This window comes from Abramis brama, assembly GCF_963993115.1.
Source record: "Abramis brama genome assembly, chromosome: 16".
Lineage (NCBI taxonomy): Eukaryota > Metazoa > Chordata > Actinopteri > Cypriniformes > Leuciscidae > Abramis > Abramis brama.
The window spans coordinates 525,760-543,259 of record NC_139978.1 but is presented as its reverse complement, the minus strand read 5'-3'; the positions used below and the strand labels follow the sequence as shown (position 1 = coordinate 543,259).

The 17,500-nt window shown below is 44.4% G+C and overlaps 1 protein-coding gene across 1 annotated transcript in view; it reads left to right on the top strand.

Moving 5' to 3' along the window:
* Window positions 1–17,500, top strand: part of plxnd1 (plexin D1) — an 83,949-nt gene that overhangs the window by 36,842 nt on the left and 29,607 nt on the right. The window contains exons 13-19 of the mRNA XM_084087773.1: window positions 4,803–4,942; window positions 5,360–5,465; window positions 7,685–7,824; window positions 7,956–8,129; window positions 8,333–8,417; window positions 8,574–8,837; window positions 12,013–12,162. Coding sequence (XP_083943899.1) covers window positions 4,803–4,942; window positions 5,360–5,465; window positions 7,685–7,824; window positions 7,956–8,129; window positions 8,333–8,417; window positions 8,574–8,837; window positions 12,013–12,162 — 1,059 coding nt within the window. The remainder of the gene's footprint in view (window positions 1–4,802; window positions 4,943–5,359; window positions 5,466–7,684; window positions 7,825–7,955; window positions 8,130–8,332; window positions 8,418–8,573; window positions 8,838–12,012; window positions 12,163–17,500) is intronic.

Sequence of the window (17,500 nt, the reverse complement as noted above, 5' to 3'; positions counted from 1 at the left end):
CAGTCAATATTGACTCAGCCTGGCGTTGTTCTGAAGCTGTGACCTCCTTTCATATTCTGCGCAAGAAACAAAACATAATTTAAGATTTAAGCAAGGAACGAAGGCCATATGGCTCAAGAGCAACGGCAGGTTGAGTAAATAAAGACTGACTTGAAATGTTTCAGAAGAAGCCTCACAATGTGTGAATTCTGCTCAGAATATGCTAAAGTCTGCAAGCGGAAGTGAGAGGCAGCTCAATATGAACTCGTGAAACATTTATCTCGATATCTGAGCGCACACATCAAGGAAACCAAAAACTCCAGCGCTCAAGGACTATAAACTGCTGTCTCATGTGGCACAGGTCACATGGTCAAGTTTAGTCATATTTTTTAGGTTGGTAAGCTGCACCATAAGCTGCAACTATAAACCATCAGTTTTTCATTCTGTTGTTCTATAACCAGTGTCTTGGGATTGGTTTGGGCACAAAGACGTAAACAACCATGACTTTACAACACAGTATAATACTGTATACAGTACAGTATAATACGCTATAGTGCTTCTGACCCACATTCCCTGAGCAGTTCATGATGACACAGAGATGAGGCAGAGATCCTGCTGATCCGCAGACAGGAGAACAGAGAAGTAATGGAGTGACTGTGCTTGGCTTGTGGCTTGTGTTGCAAGAGTTCTCAGATGTAGAGCAAAGGTTCAGAACGGATCCGCTGAGCAAACACTCGTCGACCTCCTTCTGCTTTCATTTCACCAAAATCACTCGCAGCAGCTCTGAAGTTATGTTCATCTAGGTGTCCATGTTAACCAGCTGGGACAGTTATCACTTACTTTCTACAGTTTCTCAGAGTAGAGTATGGAAGTGGAAAACAAGCTTCCATAAATGACAGAAAACACCTTTCATGGACAAAATTCACCCAGTAACACAAGATGCATTTTGCAATTCTTTCCCAAAACTCTCAAATCTTGCTTTCCTGTACCTGTAGGCTAGCAGGTTATGCGACTTTATATTGGCTGGATGAAATGTGTATGTGTCTGTTGATGTTTGTGGCTGCAGTGCATGAAGCACAATGGACAAATGCCTTGTAGAAAGAGAAGTCTGTGTAAAGCATGATGAATGAGTTCAGTCTGGAGTGTGTGTGAGCGAAGCGCCCGGGACAAACCGCCAGTGTCCTAGTTTTGCCTCAAACTTATTTTCTGCATTTGAATATGTTTAAAAACAGCCTGTGATTTCTGTCCTCTATTTCACACTTTCTCTTTGTGTCTCCGTCTCTCACTTCGGTAAGGAGTGTAAATGAAGACAACAGCAGGTAAATGACGTGAACTGAGACTCATTACACAGTTCAGTGATAATTATGAGCTCAGGAGTGTTTGCAGGCCTTCAGAGAACTGCTGTTTTACACGTTTTAAATTTGCAGATGATTCTTTACACATCCTACTTTTGTGGTTTGTGAAATTCGGTCTCCAAAATTGTCTCAGATCATCTTCAGACCAAGCTTTATGATAAACCCAACCATTCTCAAATAACGCGTGAAGATTTCCACAACTAGCACGCCATATTGGACAGGAGGTTATATCTCTACAATGCTTTAGTGGATTGAGACCAGTCTTAGTGCATGTCATCACAAGCATGACCTGAGGCTACGTGCAGTGTTTCAGCGCAGCGCCACCTGCTGGTCTGGAGATATGAATCATAAAATTAATCATTTTATATCATAAAATCATAAAACTGGTCTCTTTAAATTCAGTGCAGCATACGAGAAAAAACCCAACTTTCCAATATCGGCCATTTTAGGCATCGGCCATTTTGAATTTTGTCATAAAATGCTGTATTTTATAAATTAGCGTATTGTTACAAAACTCTGTGTGCCATCATACGTACTCAAAAAGTTTCGGTACAGCGCTACCTTGTGGTCAAAATTTTAAATGAAATATCAAAAATTGCGAATAGCTACTGATTATTTTTGCCTATTTTAATGAAATTGGTTTAAACAGATTCCTTGAGTCTATTTAGGATGTTTGATTAGGATTGGAACTAAACTTTGCAGGACAGTGGCTCTCCAGGAGCAGGATCGAAGACCTCTGACCTAGACCATAGGTCTGATTTCCCCCAATATCGGCTCAGATCGTCTTCACACATGCTGGCCAAAAGATATCAAAAGCTTTTTGACTGACTGAGCCATTCTCTAATGACACATCAACACAGTTGATGGCGTAGTGCCAAGCGGATTCTTTGGCATATTGACATCAATCTGTGTGTGTGGTTGTCTCCTCACACTGACCACACAACATCCATTTAGCAACAGCGCAAACTATTGGTCAAAAGTGATGAGCAATTTACACTATTTACAATATTACACAACCACACACTCGTCAGTGAGAATGACAGCATTACTGTGGCTCTGGCATCATACCAAGAGTTTATAGAACATTTTATATTGACATAATGCAGATTGTGATCATAATGAAGACTTGCATAATGCATCATCAGATTGTAAATGTGTGTGTATGGACAGAATGTGGAGTCATCAGTGCTCATGTGAACCGCACAAGTTTGGCTTGTTTCACTTCCCTCTCCTCCCTCACTTCCCTCTCACTGCGAACACTGTTGAGGAACGTGTGTGTGTGTGTGTGTGTGTGTCACTCCGGACTCGGTTTAGACCACAGAAACAAAAAGCCACACTTTACAACAAGATTAAAGATGCATTCAGATTATGGTTAAGTTGTTAAGTGAAATCAATGAGTTTAAAAGACTTTATTCTTTCTATATACTTTATACATGTAGAACATATCCACGTTTATGCATGTCTGTAATGTGTGCTGGAGGTGCAAAACCTTTAGGAATCTTATCCAAGATGTTGGTGGTCCGTCATATCCGACATACAGGATCCGCGAATTAAACTGAACACGAATAGCCTAGCATTAACTTAGGCTAAGAGGATGAAAGGCAATAATCTGCAATATGCATTGACACAAATAACTTTTTATTTAAATCTTTCAAAATCCATTGACACAAATGACTTTATTTGAATGTTTCATTGATATTACATGGAACTGAGTTGTTAGAAAATAAATGTGTCGTGCTGTCATTGCTGGATGACGTAAGGAACCGATGATTTGGTTTTTGAACCAGTTCAGGGAAATGAATCGGACTTGACATCACTAGTTAGTGTTCTCACTGTCCCGCCACTAGTTAGTTCCCGCCACTAGTTTGTCCAGCCACTAGTTAGTGTTCTCGCTGTCCCGCCACTAGTTAGTTCCCGCCACTAGTTTGTCCAGCCACTAGTTAGTGTTCTCGCTGTCCCGCCACTAGTTAGTTCCCGCCACTAGTTTGTCCAGCCACTAGTTAGTGTTCTCGCTGTCCCACCACTAGTTAGTTCCCGCCACTAGTTTGTCCCGCCACTAGTTTGTCCCGCCACTAGTTAGTGTTCTCGCTGTCCCGCCACTAGTTAGTGTTCTCACTGTCCCACCACTAGTTTGTCCCGCCACTAGTTAGTGTTCTCGCTGTCCCGCCACTAGTTAGTGTTCTCACTGTCCCACCACTAGTTAGTGTTCTCAGTGTCCCGCCATAGTTTGTCCCGCCACTAGTTAGTGTTCTCGCTGTCCCGCCACTAGTTAGTGTTCTCACTGTCCCACCACTAGTTTGTCCCGCCACTAGTTAGTGTTCTCGCTGTCCCGCCACTAGTTAGTGTTCTCACTGTCCCACCACTAGTTAGTGTTCTCACTGTCCCACCACTAGTTTGTCCCGCCACTAGTTAGTGTTCTCGCTGTCCCGCCACTAGTTAGTGTTCTCACTGTCCCACCACTAGTTAGTGTTCTCACTGTCCCACCACTAGTTAGTGTTCTCGCTGTCCCGCCACTAGTTAGTTCCCGCCACTAGTTTGTCCCGCCACTAGTTAGTGTTCTCGCTGTCCCGCCACTAGTTAGTGTTCTCACTGTCCCACCACTAGTTTGTCCCGCCACTAGTTAGTGTTCTCGCTGTCCCGCCACTAGTTAGTGTTCTCACTGTCCCACCACTAGTTTGTCCCGCCACTAGTTAGTGTTCTCGCTGTCCCGCCACTAGTTAGTGTTCTCACTGTCCCACCACTAGTTAGTGTTCTCAGTGTCCCGCCACTAGTTAGTGTTCTCAATGTCCCGCCACTAGTTAGTGTTCTCACTGTCCCGCCACTAGTTAGTGTTCTCAATGTCCCGCCACTAGTTAGTGTTCTCAATGTCCCGCCACTAGTTAGTGTTCTCAATGTCCCGCCACTAGTTAGTGTTCTCGCTGTCCCGCCACTAGTTAGTGTTCTCGCTGTCCCGCCACTAGTTAGTCTCTTGGTTACTCATTGATTAGACAACACCTGTTTGTATTCAGTTGGTTATCTTGTGTATATAAGCCCTTCTGTTCCTTTGTCCGGTGTTGTTTGTGAATGGCACGCTGTTTTAAAATGTAATAATATTTCACATTTCTACCTACTGTATTTTTGATAAAATAGATACAGCCTTGGTGAGCAGAACAGGCTTCTTTCAGAAATATTGTTAATGTAAATTATTACGAGCACTTATTTTATTTATTTTTTTAATTACCTTTATTTTACCAGGAAATAATCCCATTGAGATTCAAAATCTCTTTTTCAAGGGAGTCTTACTTGACTGTACATTAGTGTGTGTGTGTGTGTGTGTGTGTGTGTGTGTGTGTGTGTGTGTGTGTGTGTGTGTGTGTGTGTGTGTGTGTGTAAAACGGAGAGTATGTGGATTGTACATGCTGTTAATCTGAATCCCTGTCATTCCTCCATGTGTGTGCGTGTGTGTGTGCGTGTGTGTGTGTGCTGCAGATCGAGCCGCTGACGGGACCTCTGATGGGTGGGACGCTGCTCACGGTTCAGGGCAGGAATCTGGGACACCGAGCGGATCACGTCAATGTCTCCATCGGGGAAGTGCCCTGTTACATACAACACTACACTGTTTCAGTCAGGTAACCACACACACACACACACACACACAGTCATACACACACATACGCGCACGCACACACCACACTCACACACACACACACACACACACACACCTACACACACACTCATACACACATACATACACACACACACACACACACACACACAGGCAAACACAAACACAAATCCTTAATAGCATGACATAAAATGTTTTAAAAATGTCTTTGTTATTTGAACATTAAGGGAAACTTTCATTGTATCATTCTTCAATCATTATGGGAATGTTACGTTTGAATGTTCTGAAAAAAGTAACATTTAAAAATGTTTGACGAATGTCCAACTTTAAACGTTTCAGAAAAACTTTCCAGTAACTTTTATGGGCCGTGTTTTGTGTCATGACCCGCCGGCTGACGTCAGGTGTGTGTGTGTTGTTGCAGGTTGGTTTGTAAGACTGGTGCATCATCGGAAACGATGAGTGATCATGTGATGGTGAGCGTGGCCGGTAACGCAGTGGGTGTTTCGAAGGACGTGTTCTCGTTTGTGGTGCGTACAGGCCTCAGTCATTTGATCATGTTTCTTCCCTCATTCACCCTTCTGTCTTCCTCCTGACGGATTTTCCCATCACGCCCTTCGCTGTGCTTTACTCCACCCTCGCCTCGACGGCTAACAGATACAGAACACGTTCTCCCACGAGTGTGTGACATGATGGCGTGTTTGAATGCATGAACTCAAATAACTGAGAGCAAACACAACACACTCTCGAGATCAGCTTGATTCGCTGTAAATGGTTGTGAACTTCAGGAAGGGTTTGTTTTGTCTGAGAGTTTCTGGGCCGATGTCATGTTCTCATGGCATTGAGAGATACAGCGTATATCATGGGATATCATGGCATTGAGAGATAAGAGTGTGATTTGGTGCTGCTTAGCAGATTATTCCAGTGAATGGGGAACGTTCTCCGAATGTGTGCAAGGCTTTCTGAAAGTTCTTCCTGTAACGTTAATAGAACGTTTGCTCAAAGTTCTTTAATAATGGTCTCAAAACATCAGAACAAAAACATTAAATACGACGTTCATGGAACGTTTCAGACAGTCGTTAATCTTTTTTTTTTTTTGAGAACCTTCAGAGAATATTCAAAAGTAAAGTTCCAATAATGTTTGAAGAATAATACAATGAAATGTTCCCTTAACGTTCACATAACTAAGAAAAAACGTTTTTAAAAACATTAAACTGGACGCTTTGAACGGTCAGAGAACATTCAGAAATAACGTTTTCATAACTTAATGGGAACAATAGCAAAACGTATTTTTGGACCAACTAGTAACAACTATGATCCAAACACAGTGAGTATCTTTGCAAAGAGTGGAATTCTATTCATAATTCATAATGGATCAAACATTAAGCTACAGACGGAGGACTGGTTTAGGTGGGAAATGGAGCTGGAGCAGAACTACAGAAATTATAAACAAGGAAAGTCCAGGTCATTCCCTGAGGAATCATTCCTCCTCCAAAGCTCCTTCCTCAAACCTTTAGCTCAGGAAGCACCTGTCTGAGCAACACACACTTACGCTCTAACATCCTCGCCTCGACAGGAAGTGATGGCATGGTCTGAGTGGAGTGTGTGTGTGTGTGTGTGTTGTGTATTCTGACATTCACTCTACATACCACATTACTTCTGAATGACATGCTAATTTAAACTAACCTTCCAGAAGAGTTTATATGATCGATGCCGCTGCACTCGGACTTTGTCAACAGCTTTAGCTCTTTAACATTCTGGAATATGAATATTTATATGTGCTGCTACCTATAACTTACTATTACCACACCTTCCTGAGACTGTAAAAAAGTATGGGCGTAGTGTCCGTGAGTCACCTGTAGTGTTTTTGAAGATCTCATTTGAAGCCCTAAGTGGGCGGAGCCGGCCGTCGCCATCTTGGCAGCGTCACTCCCGGATAAACAGAAATGTGCAGCATGGCGGATTAGCTGAGGTGACGTGACGCTAACAGACAGCAGACAAACGGCTAGCAGTGACATCAGCGCAGTCCACCTGTCACTCAAGTGGCCATGCCCTTAATTATGCAGAACTTTAAGGTTTTATATCATTTAAACGGATGAGTTATAAAATAATTCACCCCCCGCACAGTTTTCATGAAGGGCAAAATTAGCTTTATAGACCAAAACCACTTTTAGAACCAGACTGTAAACATGTTTTCTCTGCCGTAAAGTTGGCCATTTTAACATGGGGGTTTATGGGATTGACACTCTTCTGGAGCCTGTCTCTAGTGGCCAGTCGATGAACTGCAGTTGAAGTCACTTCAGTGTTGGATTCAAGAGAGAGACAGGAAGGTTGCCGCTTGTGGAAAACACAGCTTAAGTGGTCTTTGGAACATAGTAGCATTTCTAGTTGATTCACTGGTTCAGTTGCTCCTCTGGCTAAAGCTGATTTGTTGTTGGTCCAAGATGGTTTCCCAGCTCCTACCTGATGAGATCTTGCTCTACACAAGCTCAGTTAGTTGTGTGGTCTTTGAGTAAGTGTTCCTCGTGCACATCTATAGAAGCTCAGTTAGTTGTGTGGTCTTTGAGTAAGTGTTGCTCATGCACATCTATAGAAGCTCAGTTAGTTGTGTGGTCTTTGAGTAAGTGTTCCTCGTGCACATCTATAGAAGCTCAGTTAGTTGTGTGGTCTTTGAGTAAGTGTTCCTCGTGCACATCTATAGAAGCTCAGTTAGTTGTGTGGTCTTTGAGTAAGTGTTGCTCGTGCACAGGAGCCCAGACTGCTGGAGTTCTCCCCGCCACATGGGCCTCTCGCTGGAGGAACCAGACTCACCATCAGAGGACGATTCCTGGACGCTGGATCCACCGTCAGCGTCAGGATCAACACCACTCAAGACTGCAGCATCTACATGTGAGTGTGTGTTCGTCTCATGTTTCAGTGATGGGTGTAATGATACACATCTTACAATCCTTAAACAAAGCCAAAGTACAGTTCAAATGTTATGTTTTCTAAATGTTATGTTTTCGCATGTGTGTTTGCAGGCGATCGAGTGAAGTGATCGGGTGTGTGATGCCTCCCGCCGCGCTGGCAGAGAACGTGTCTGTGTGTGTGGTGTACGACGGCCAGCCCTGCCTCAGCACTTCGCCCAGTTTCACCTTCACCTATGAGAAAAACCCCACGATCAGTCAGATCACACCCAGCAAGAGCTTCCTCAGGTACGACATACTACAGGACCGCTCAAGTGCTGATCACTGTCAAGTGTGTGAGTCAGGAGGAAAACTGTGCTGGATGTCATATCCGCTTCATTCCCTACATTAGAGATGGACATTCTTACTTTGGTTAGCTGGGCTTGATATTGCATACTGTGCACAATACAGTCTCACATAGATCTGTTCCTCTGTATTCCTGATGGTGTCAGTGGTGGTCGCAGGATCTCGGTCACGGGTTACGGCTTTGGTCTGGTGCAGTCAGCCATGATGGAGGTGACTGGAATCGGACAGACGGTGAGAAATAATGCCTTTTATTGACAAGAAAACAACAGAATCAATGATGCAAACGTCATCAGATTCAGCAGCTCTACAGAAGATGATAGAGTCATTATTCAGATCAGATCAGCTCATCATCTGATATCAGTGAACATGAATGTGTGTTTTCTGCAGAACTGCTCGTGTGTGTCGTCCACTCTCATGGTGTGTCAGTCTCCGGCAGCGGCTCAATCCCAGCAGGCCAGGGCTCTCTTCTACCTGAACCAGGTGCTGTACAGAGGAGCGGGTTCTTCAGGGGATCGAGGGCTGGACGAGGACCAGGAGCCTCTCGCTGAACACTTTCGCTTCGACTACGTGGAGGATCCACAGTTCTACACCGCCAACAAGGAGAAGCTCATCAAACATCACACTGGAGAGCCGCTCATCCTCGTCATCAACGTGAGTGTGTGTGTGATTGTGTGTGTGTGATTGTGTGTGACGAGACAAGGGCATGGGACACTGCATCCTGAGACACTTTGGAGAACGAAATACCCACACTGCCATGCTGAGGGGATGTATGCCAATCATGGCTGTGCTGCAAGCATGAACACATTAACTCAGAGTTAAATCCCCCCTACTGGATGCCTCAGGTTAGGGTAAGCCTACGGCCACTGCCCGGGCTTCATGTTTAATGAGGAAGCACATTTGTGATCTTACAAGATTGACTTGACCCAGAGCCAGCTCAAAGGCCTGGACACCACAACCCAACTTAGAGGGGTTCCTTTAAGGGAGTACGGCCCAGACCTATTGGGCCCTAGCCTGCTACTTTCAGGGGGACCAGTGTCAACCCCTGTACCAGGGAGGCTAACATGCTTTATCAGCTGAAGCCAACAACCTGTTTTCTTTGAAGCATGTACCTGACCACAGTCTCTAACCAGAGACAGATATCTCCTTCACAGGGCTATGGGGAGCGGAGGCCTCAGCAGGATGACTCTTAAGGAAGAGAAGGCTTGCCATACTCACAGCAGAGAGTTTCTAGTGTTATCTCTTACCATGTGGAAAACAGCTAAACTTAGACATACCCAACACAGAGCTCAGGGAGTGAAGGGCCTAAAGAACAACTCTCTTTTTTGAGAGAGAGAGGCCTCTTCTCTATGCAAAGACGAATCTGTTTGCATAGAACTCTGGAGGATGGAGGCCTCATCATGACGACTCTCAGATGAGAGGAAGCCTACAATATCCATATAGCCTTAACAATCTGGCAGCAGGCGATCTACTCAGCATAATGACCTTAAAATAAAGTGGAGTACTAATGTTTATATCTGGGGTAACCTGGTCGTTTCAGGGAGGCTTTACAAACATCTCCTGCTTTCTGGGAATTTAGAGGCCAAAAACCCTGTGGAGGCCTGCTATGATTCGACCAGAGGTGAAGTACTCTGCATTATGACCCTCTTAAAACGAGGGGAGTACGATCTACGTTTCTTGGAAACATCATGGAGACTCTTGCAGGGCCTCATCACACAATGCTGAACTCAGAGCTCTATGGAGCTTCTAACAAAACGCTGTTAGGAGGTTTTACACCCACTCGACCTGAGGCGCTTACTGTACAGGAGGCCCAGAGAGGGCCAACGACCCACAAAAAAATACATATAGCTCTGAGTGCAGGTTCATGAACCAGACTGCTTACATAAATCACTGGTGACATTTTAGTTTCCATAGCCCAGGGTGACACACTCAGCGACCAGCCACCTTCTTCAGGGGCTGCTGGCATCTGTATTTAGAGCAGCCCGATTCTCAGGAGGCTCTTCGGTTCAGAGCTAACATCCGAGGATATCTTGGGCATGTGCTCGGGCTTGTGTAGGGGCTCTAGGGAGCAACATACTCTGCTAAATGACTCTCTAGAATGAGAGGAGTAACGTTAGCTCGACCTGAGCATGTCAATGCCAGTAAGCATGTTGTTCAGCTCTATGAGCGCTCTCTCAAAAGTGAACCTGACCACAGTCTCGAACTAGAGACATATGGCGCCAGAGACAGATGGGGAGCGGAGGCCTCAGCAGGAAGACTCTCAAAGAAAAGGAGGCCTGCCACACTCACGCCAATGTGGTCTTTGTTGCACAACAAATCCATGTGTAAAAACAGCTCAGTTTAGATATATCAAACTCTTGTGTGCAGCGCAGCACTAGTTTGACCCGCCATCGCGTATGCCCTGTCATTTAGACGTGAGGTTGTTTTCAGAGGTCTAGATGGCAGGGCCAGAGCTCTGTGTCGATGTCTCCCCCGTTACCCATACCCATACCCTCCACATTCTCATAGTTGGAATGCTGGAAGCAGTGAATGCGAGAAGAATACAGGTTCTTCCATGCCTTCTTGACCTCAAAGTGGAGATGGAGTGGAATGTAAGGCTCACGGGAGCTGGCGGGTTATAGCTGTGTGTGTGTGTGTGTGTGTGTGTGTGTGTGTGTGTGTGTGGGTGGGTGGGTGAGCTGGGCTGAGCTGGTGGGCCTCTGGCGCGCTGCCATGGCCACTCAAGCCTAGCGGTGGCACGCTCCATCACCTCCACCAGCTCAGCATACGCAGGGCTCGCAGGTTCAGCCATTACAGCATCTTCACCCGTGTCAGCCTCCTCCTGCTCGCCTCGGCTCGAAGCCCGCTGAGCACTGGCCGCTGGACCAGAGGATGCACCTGACAGCTCACCCTCGTCAGTCACCGAAGAGCATGAGAGATTTACACCTCTTTCAAACTTGTCGGCAAGCTCCATCTGAGATCCCCACGATCTCAGTCTCCTCTCCGCCTCTAAGCAAGCAGGACCAGAACCGCGGGGTGCAGACAACTGTTCTTCCCTCGAGAAGAGAGACAGACGAGAGCGGAGCATTTTAACTGACAAACGCTTGCAGTTTGCGCACGCGGACCCCTCAAGGACCGAGACAGAACACACACAGGTCGTGAGTGTCACCAGGTGTCAAGAATCTTGGACACGGGTCGGCACACTTCCTGAAGCGCTTGTTAGCGCCATGATATCTTCACAGTACCAGCAAAACAGTCCCTGAAGACGAAAAGAGGATGACATGTTCTCTTATACTTCCTGGTCGCACTAGTGGTGATGTCATGGCTGTCGCCGGCCAATATGTTTGCCGTGAATACTTCAGTCATCAGTCACGCTGAGGCGTCCCCCAAACGTCGCAGTGCGAGTACCCTGTGCACATACCCTATGGTCTGTAATAATTAAAGTAGTTGAGCATTGCTCTCTTACACACACACACACACACACACACACACACACACACACTGGGGAGAGTCCAGATCTGTTGCAGGACACTGAGAGTCTCTGAGAGTCAGACAGGAAGAGGGAGTGTTATTTTCATTCTCTCCTAAAGAATGGGAGAGGAAGGAAGGAAGGATAAAGAGCTGAAACAGTGTCTGTGTGTTTGCCTTCAAAGTGTGTGCTTAATTATCAGAGGATGTTTAGTTGTTCATGTCATAATCAGCTGCGATTCTGTCAATCACTTGATTTCTATTTCCACTGTGAAATACTGAACAAAATCCTCATCCACTTACACTATTTATATATTTACCATCACACACACACACTCTCATATCTACACATACAGTAACGGTGGTTGTGTTTGTGTGTCAGAAAGGGCCGAGCGAGCTGGACCTGACACTGGACGAATACTCTGTGACGATTGGCTCAGACCTCTGTGACATCACCTTCCATAACGATCAGCTGTTCCACTGCACCATCAACCGCTCGCTGAGCGCCGGCGCTGGAGATCTGCCCGTCACTGTGAGTGAACAACTCACAACTCACAGCTCTCAACACTCACAACTCACAGCACTCACAACTCACAACACTCACAACTCACAACACTCACAACTCACAACACTCACAACACTCGCAACACTCACAACTCACAACACTCACAACTCACAACACTCACAACTCACAACACTCACAACACTCACAACTCACAACACTCACAACTCACAACTCACAACTCACAACTCACAACACTCACAACTCACAACACTCACAACACTCACAACTCACAACTCACAACTCATAACTCACAACACTCACAACACTCACAACTCATAACACTCACAACTCACAACACTCACAACTCACAACTCAACACTCACAACTTACAACTCACAACACTCACAACACTCACAACTCACAACACTCACAACTCATAACACTCACAACTCACAACTCACAACTCATAACAATCACAACTCACAACACTCACAACTCACAACACTCACAACTCATAACACTCACAACTCACAACACTCACAACTCACAACACTCACAACTCATAACACTCACAACTCACAACTCACAAATCACAACACTCACAACACTCACAACATTCACAGCTCACAACACTCACAACTCACAACTCATAACACTCACAACTCATAACACTCACAAATCACAACACTCACAACACTCACAACTCACAACTCACAATTCATAACACTCACAACTTACAACTCACAACACTCACAACACTCACAACATTCACAACTCACAACACTCACAACTCACAACTCATAACACTCACAACTCACAACACTCACAACTCACAACACTCACAACTCATAACACTCACAACTCACAACACTCACAACTCACAACACTCACAACTCACAACACTCATAACTCACAACACTCATAACTCACAACACTCACAACTCACACAACTCACAACACTCACAACACTCACAACTCACAACACTCACAACTCATAACACTCACAACTCACAACACTCACAACACTCACAACTCACAACACTCACAACTCACAACACTCACAACACTCACAACTCACAACTCACAACTCATAACTCACAACACTCACAACACTCACAACTCATAACACTCACAACTCACAACACTCACAACACTCACAACTCACAACACTCACAACTCACAACTCTCACAACTCACAACACTCACAACTCACAACTCACAACTCATAACTCACAACACTCACAACACTCACAACTCATAACACTCACAACTCACAACACTCACAACACTCACAACTCACAACACTCACAACTCACAACTCTCACAACTCACAACACTCACAACTCACAACACTCACACTCAGGAACATTAATAGAACGTTTGTTCAAAGTTGTCTGGTGTCTAATAATGATCTTAAAACATTATTTATACGTTGTGTCTAATGTTTTTAAATGTTACTACTTGTTTCAGAACATTCAAAAGTAACATTTCCATAATGTTTGAAGAATGATACAATGGAATGTTCCTTTACAGTTTTTCTCGATTGTTTACACACATTTTCTGAAAGCATGCCTCATATTCTCAGAACTCTACACACAAATCCAAAAACACACACACAATGGGCAAAACCCCTCAATTCTCCTGCAAAATGAAACTTTACATTCAAAACAATGTTATTTCTTCTCAAAATGGTATTTTGTTTTCAAATGACACACACAAACCATCATATGAATAGACATTTATAAGAACCAGTTGAACACTAATGTGCTCAATGTAAAACACTATGATGAATGCAAAACACTTCTTCTCCATTCATCATAATGACTTAGGCCTTTTTTTGTTCAGTGTTACACTTACTACAGACAGTACATACATAAGTGTGTTGTAAAATATTTGAGAATATTGTTTTTATACTCAGAACACACAAATACACGGTAACAAATATATTTTATTTTTCCCACAAAAACAATGTACACAGTGTACATCCCAACCAACACAAAGTTATACAGTGGTCTACATACAAAACAACAGAAGAATTGACTGTATACAGTTACAGTAAAAAAATAAAATAAAAAAAATATCCAATGTTGGCATCCATTGCTCCATTGAAGAGCTCACCTGTTGAAGAGCTCACCTGTTGCCCTTTCATGCTAAAGCTCTGATTGCTAATTGTAAAACTGTGTGACGGGTGTTTGCCCATGTGATGAGTCAGTGTGCATATTTGAATGGCAGTGTGTTCCTTCTGAAAACAAGAGATTTTCTGCATGAAAATTGTGCCAAAAGCAGAGAATTGTGTGTAGTGTTTTGAAAAAGGTGTGTTTTAGAACTGCAATCTGAGTGTAAAGCAGGAATTGTGCTTGTAGTTTAGCAGGATTGGTTCAGGGGGTTGGTGAATGAGTTGCATGTTGTGGTCATTGTGTCTCAAGTACCAGAAAATGTGTGTAAACAATCGAGAAAAACTGTAACGTTCACATAACCAAGATTTTTTTATTTTAAACTAGACATTTTAAACGCTCAAGGATCATCCAGAAACTGTTCATTTAATACACTCAACTTTTAATATTACAAACGTACAATATTTTAGAACAGAAATGAACATTGACCTTCAGAAATGCTATTAAATTATTGTTAAAGTGTAGCTGTTGTAGCTGTACCGTGGTAATCAGCGGAGCATTCACTATTACACGGCTCAAGGACAGAAGAAGAACTTCTCATGCTGTGAGAGACAGACTGTTACTGAAGCTGAATGTCTCTCGCCCACATCAGCTTTATCTGTATCTGACGTTAATCACTACCAGCGTAACCATCACTTTATTCTTTATCTGCTCATCGGTATCTCTCTCTCTCTCACTCTCTCTCCCCTCTCTCTCTCTCCCCTCTCTCTCTCTCACACACACACACTCTCTCTCTCGGCCACTGGAAGTTTAAAGCAGCGCTGGAATTTCTCTGCCGTTCAACATCAAGCATGAAAACAAGAGTTAATCAAGCCCTGAAACGCCCTGCTTGTTTTCATGTCTGAATTCCCTGTTCCTTTGTTTGGTCTGATTGTGAAACACACACACAGCTATATTTAACACGCCGGAGCGCTGCATGACACAGCTAATGGAGCAGAGACCACTGAACGTCTCAACAGTGGAAAAGATCACAAACATCTGGGTCTGAGGGCAAATGAGGCATTGAGAGCGGTTTCGACACACACACACACACACACACACACACACATACTCACAGTCATACACGCACACAAACTCACACACACACACTCATATACATACAGACTCACACACTCATACACATACACACACACTCCATCGCCATCTCCGTATGAACGCGCATAGAGAGAAATGCACATCATGGATTAAATAATCAGCGAGTGGCCTATTTCTTTTGGTTTTGAATTGTTTCGTTTAATGAAATTTCAAGCTTTATTTAGATATAGGCCTATCTGTCATGTCTGTGAGGCATACACTGAGTTTCAGTTAATTTATGATGAGATTTCAATGCAAGTGACCGCGGCGCGCCAGCGCACGATCACATCATGATATTGTCTGCTATTTGATTCTTATTTATTAAATCCAGGCAATTGGTTGATGACAAATTTATTAAAATTAAGATACAATTTATACAAAACGAAATTCACTTTAAAGAAAGGCCTTTTACAAAATGAAACTTAATTAAGTGGTCAAAATGTCTGACTCCCGATGCATCCCATCTTACTCGTGCTGTTTACTTTTCATTATCAACATAGATGAAAAAAATAACATTATAATATTTTAACATATATGAACTAATGCGCTTATTTAATGCATCCTCGCAGCAGTGAGTGGGTGGTTGTTTCGGAGATGCGACATTAGGTTAGAGGTGTTTCCATCTCTCGCGTTCACCTTTTTATTGCACAATTTACAAATTGCCTCGTCAGTATTTACCGCCTCTCCCTTCTCTCTCTCTCTCTCTCTTTATCCTCCACACTGTCACTTGATGACAACCACACATAAGCATTTTTAGGCATTAAATAAATTATATTTATATATTATTTAAGACCCCGCGGTATATGATATTACCTAATACCGCCCAACCCTAGTTTGAGAACCGCTGGGCTAGGGCGATAGCATTCCTCGCCCACTGCGACAGTCTGCTTTGTGGCGGCCGCAAGATAGCCATAAGGAAAACCATTTTTAGAGTCAGAATCCCTCATGCGCTGACTCTAGTGGTTCAAATGGGCGACTAATTCAAATTGTCTCTCTATTGCCTCTCTCTCCCTCCAATTTCGCTTCCTGTCAATTAACTGTCCTATCATAATAAAAGTTGAAAACGCCAAAAAAAAATACCCAAGGAGATACATTTGCCAGTAGCTTCCACGCTGCCAACTTCTCTGAAAGGGGTATTAATTTTGACGTAGTGCCGAAAGACTCAGTGTCTTGTTGATGGGGGAATGTTAAATGTCTCGTGTCCTGAAAAACAGCAGGAGTCAACTGAGCATTAAACGTTTCGCTGGAAACCGCTGCCCCCTGTGGGGTTTAGAGAAGTAGCTCGTATTTTTACGCACACCCTCTCGGCCCTGGGCGCAAAAGCTTCAAGCTTCTTTTTAGCTGGTGGAGCGCGGCGCCCCGGTCCCAAGTCTCTACTGACTCGCTACGCTCTGTTTCTGAGCTTCACGTTCTTCAGAAGCTGGACCTGGTTGGGGCTGGGTGGCGACGGACCCCAACACCTGGGCACGGCGAGGGAGGAATTTATCAAACGCTTCCTCGTGTTTTTTAGCCTCCCTGAATCTACTGACTACAGTGTGGACTGAATCGCCAAATAGACCGGCAGGCGAAAAACTTTATCTTTGTCCTTGATGCCAGTGAGGTTCAGCCACAGATGTCACGTAGCGACCATAGCACCCATAGAACGGCTGATGGCATGGGCCATTTGCTTGGTCGTGCGGAGAGACAGGTCTGTGGCACGGCGCAGCTCAGAAAACACCACTGACATTTCCCTCGCTCGTGCCCAGCTCTTTAAGCTGGTCAGCCTGGTGAGCCAATAACACCGGCCTGACCCACCGCCTGAAAAGCTTTCCTGCCAGAGTGGATGTGATTCTGCACGGTCCGGAGGGAAGCGCAGGCTTTTTTAATGATGATGCGCTGCCAGGGGAGAGATAGCCCACGAGCGTCTCTTCAACCTGGGGCATCATCGTATAGCCCTGTGCCTTTGCACCAACAATTGTCAAATAAATAGACGTCGCGGGCTCAAAGACACGAGAAGAATAGGGCTTGTTCCAAGATTTAGCTAACTCAACATGCAAATCTGGAAAAAAGGGAAGGATTGTCTCACGCCGATCGACACGCGAGCCCCATGACACTGAGGACAGGCTCGTTCTTCCCGC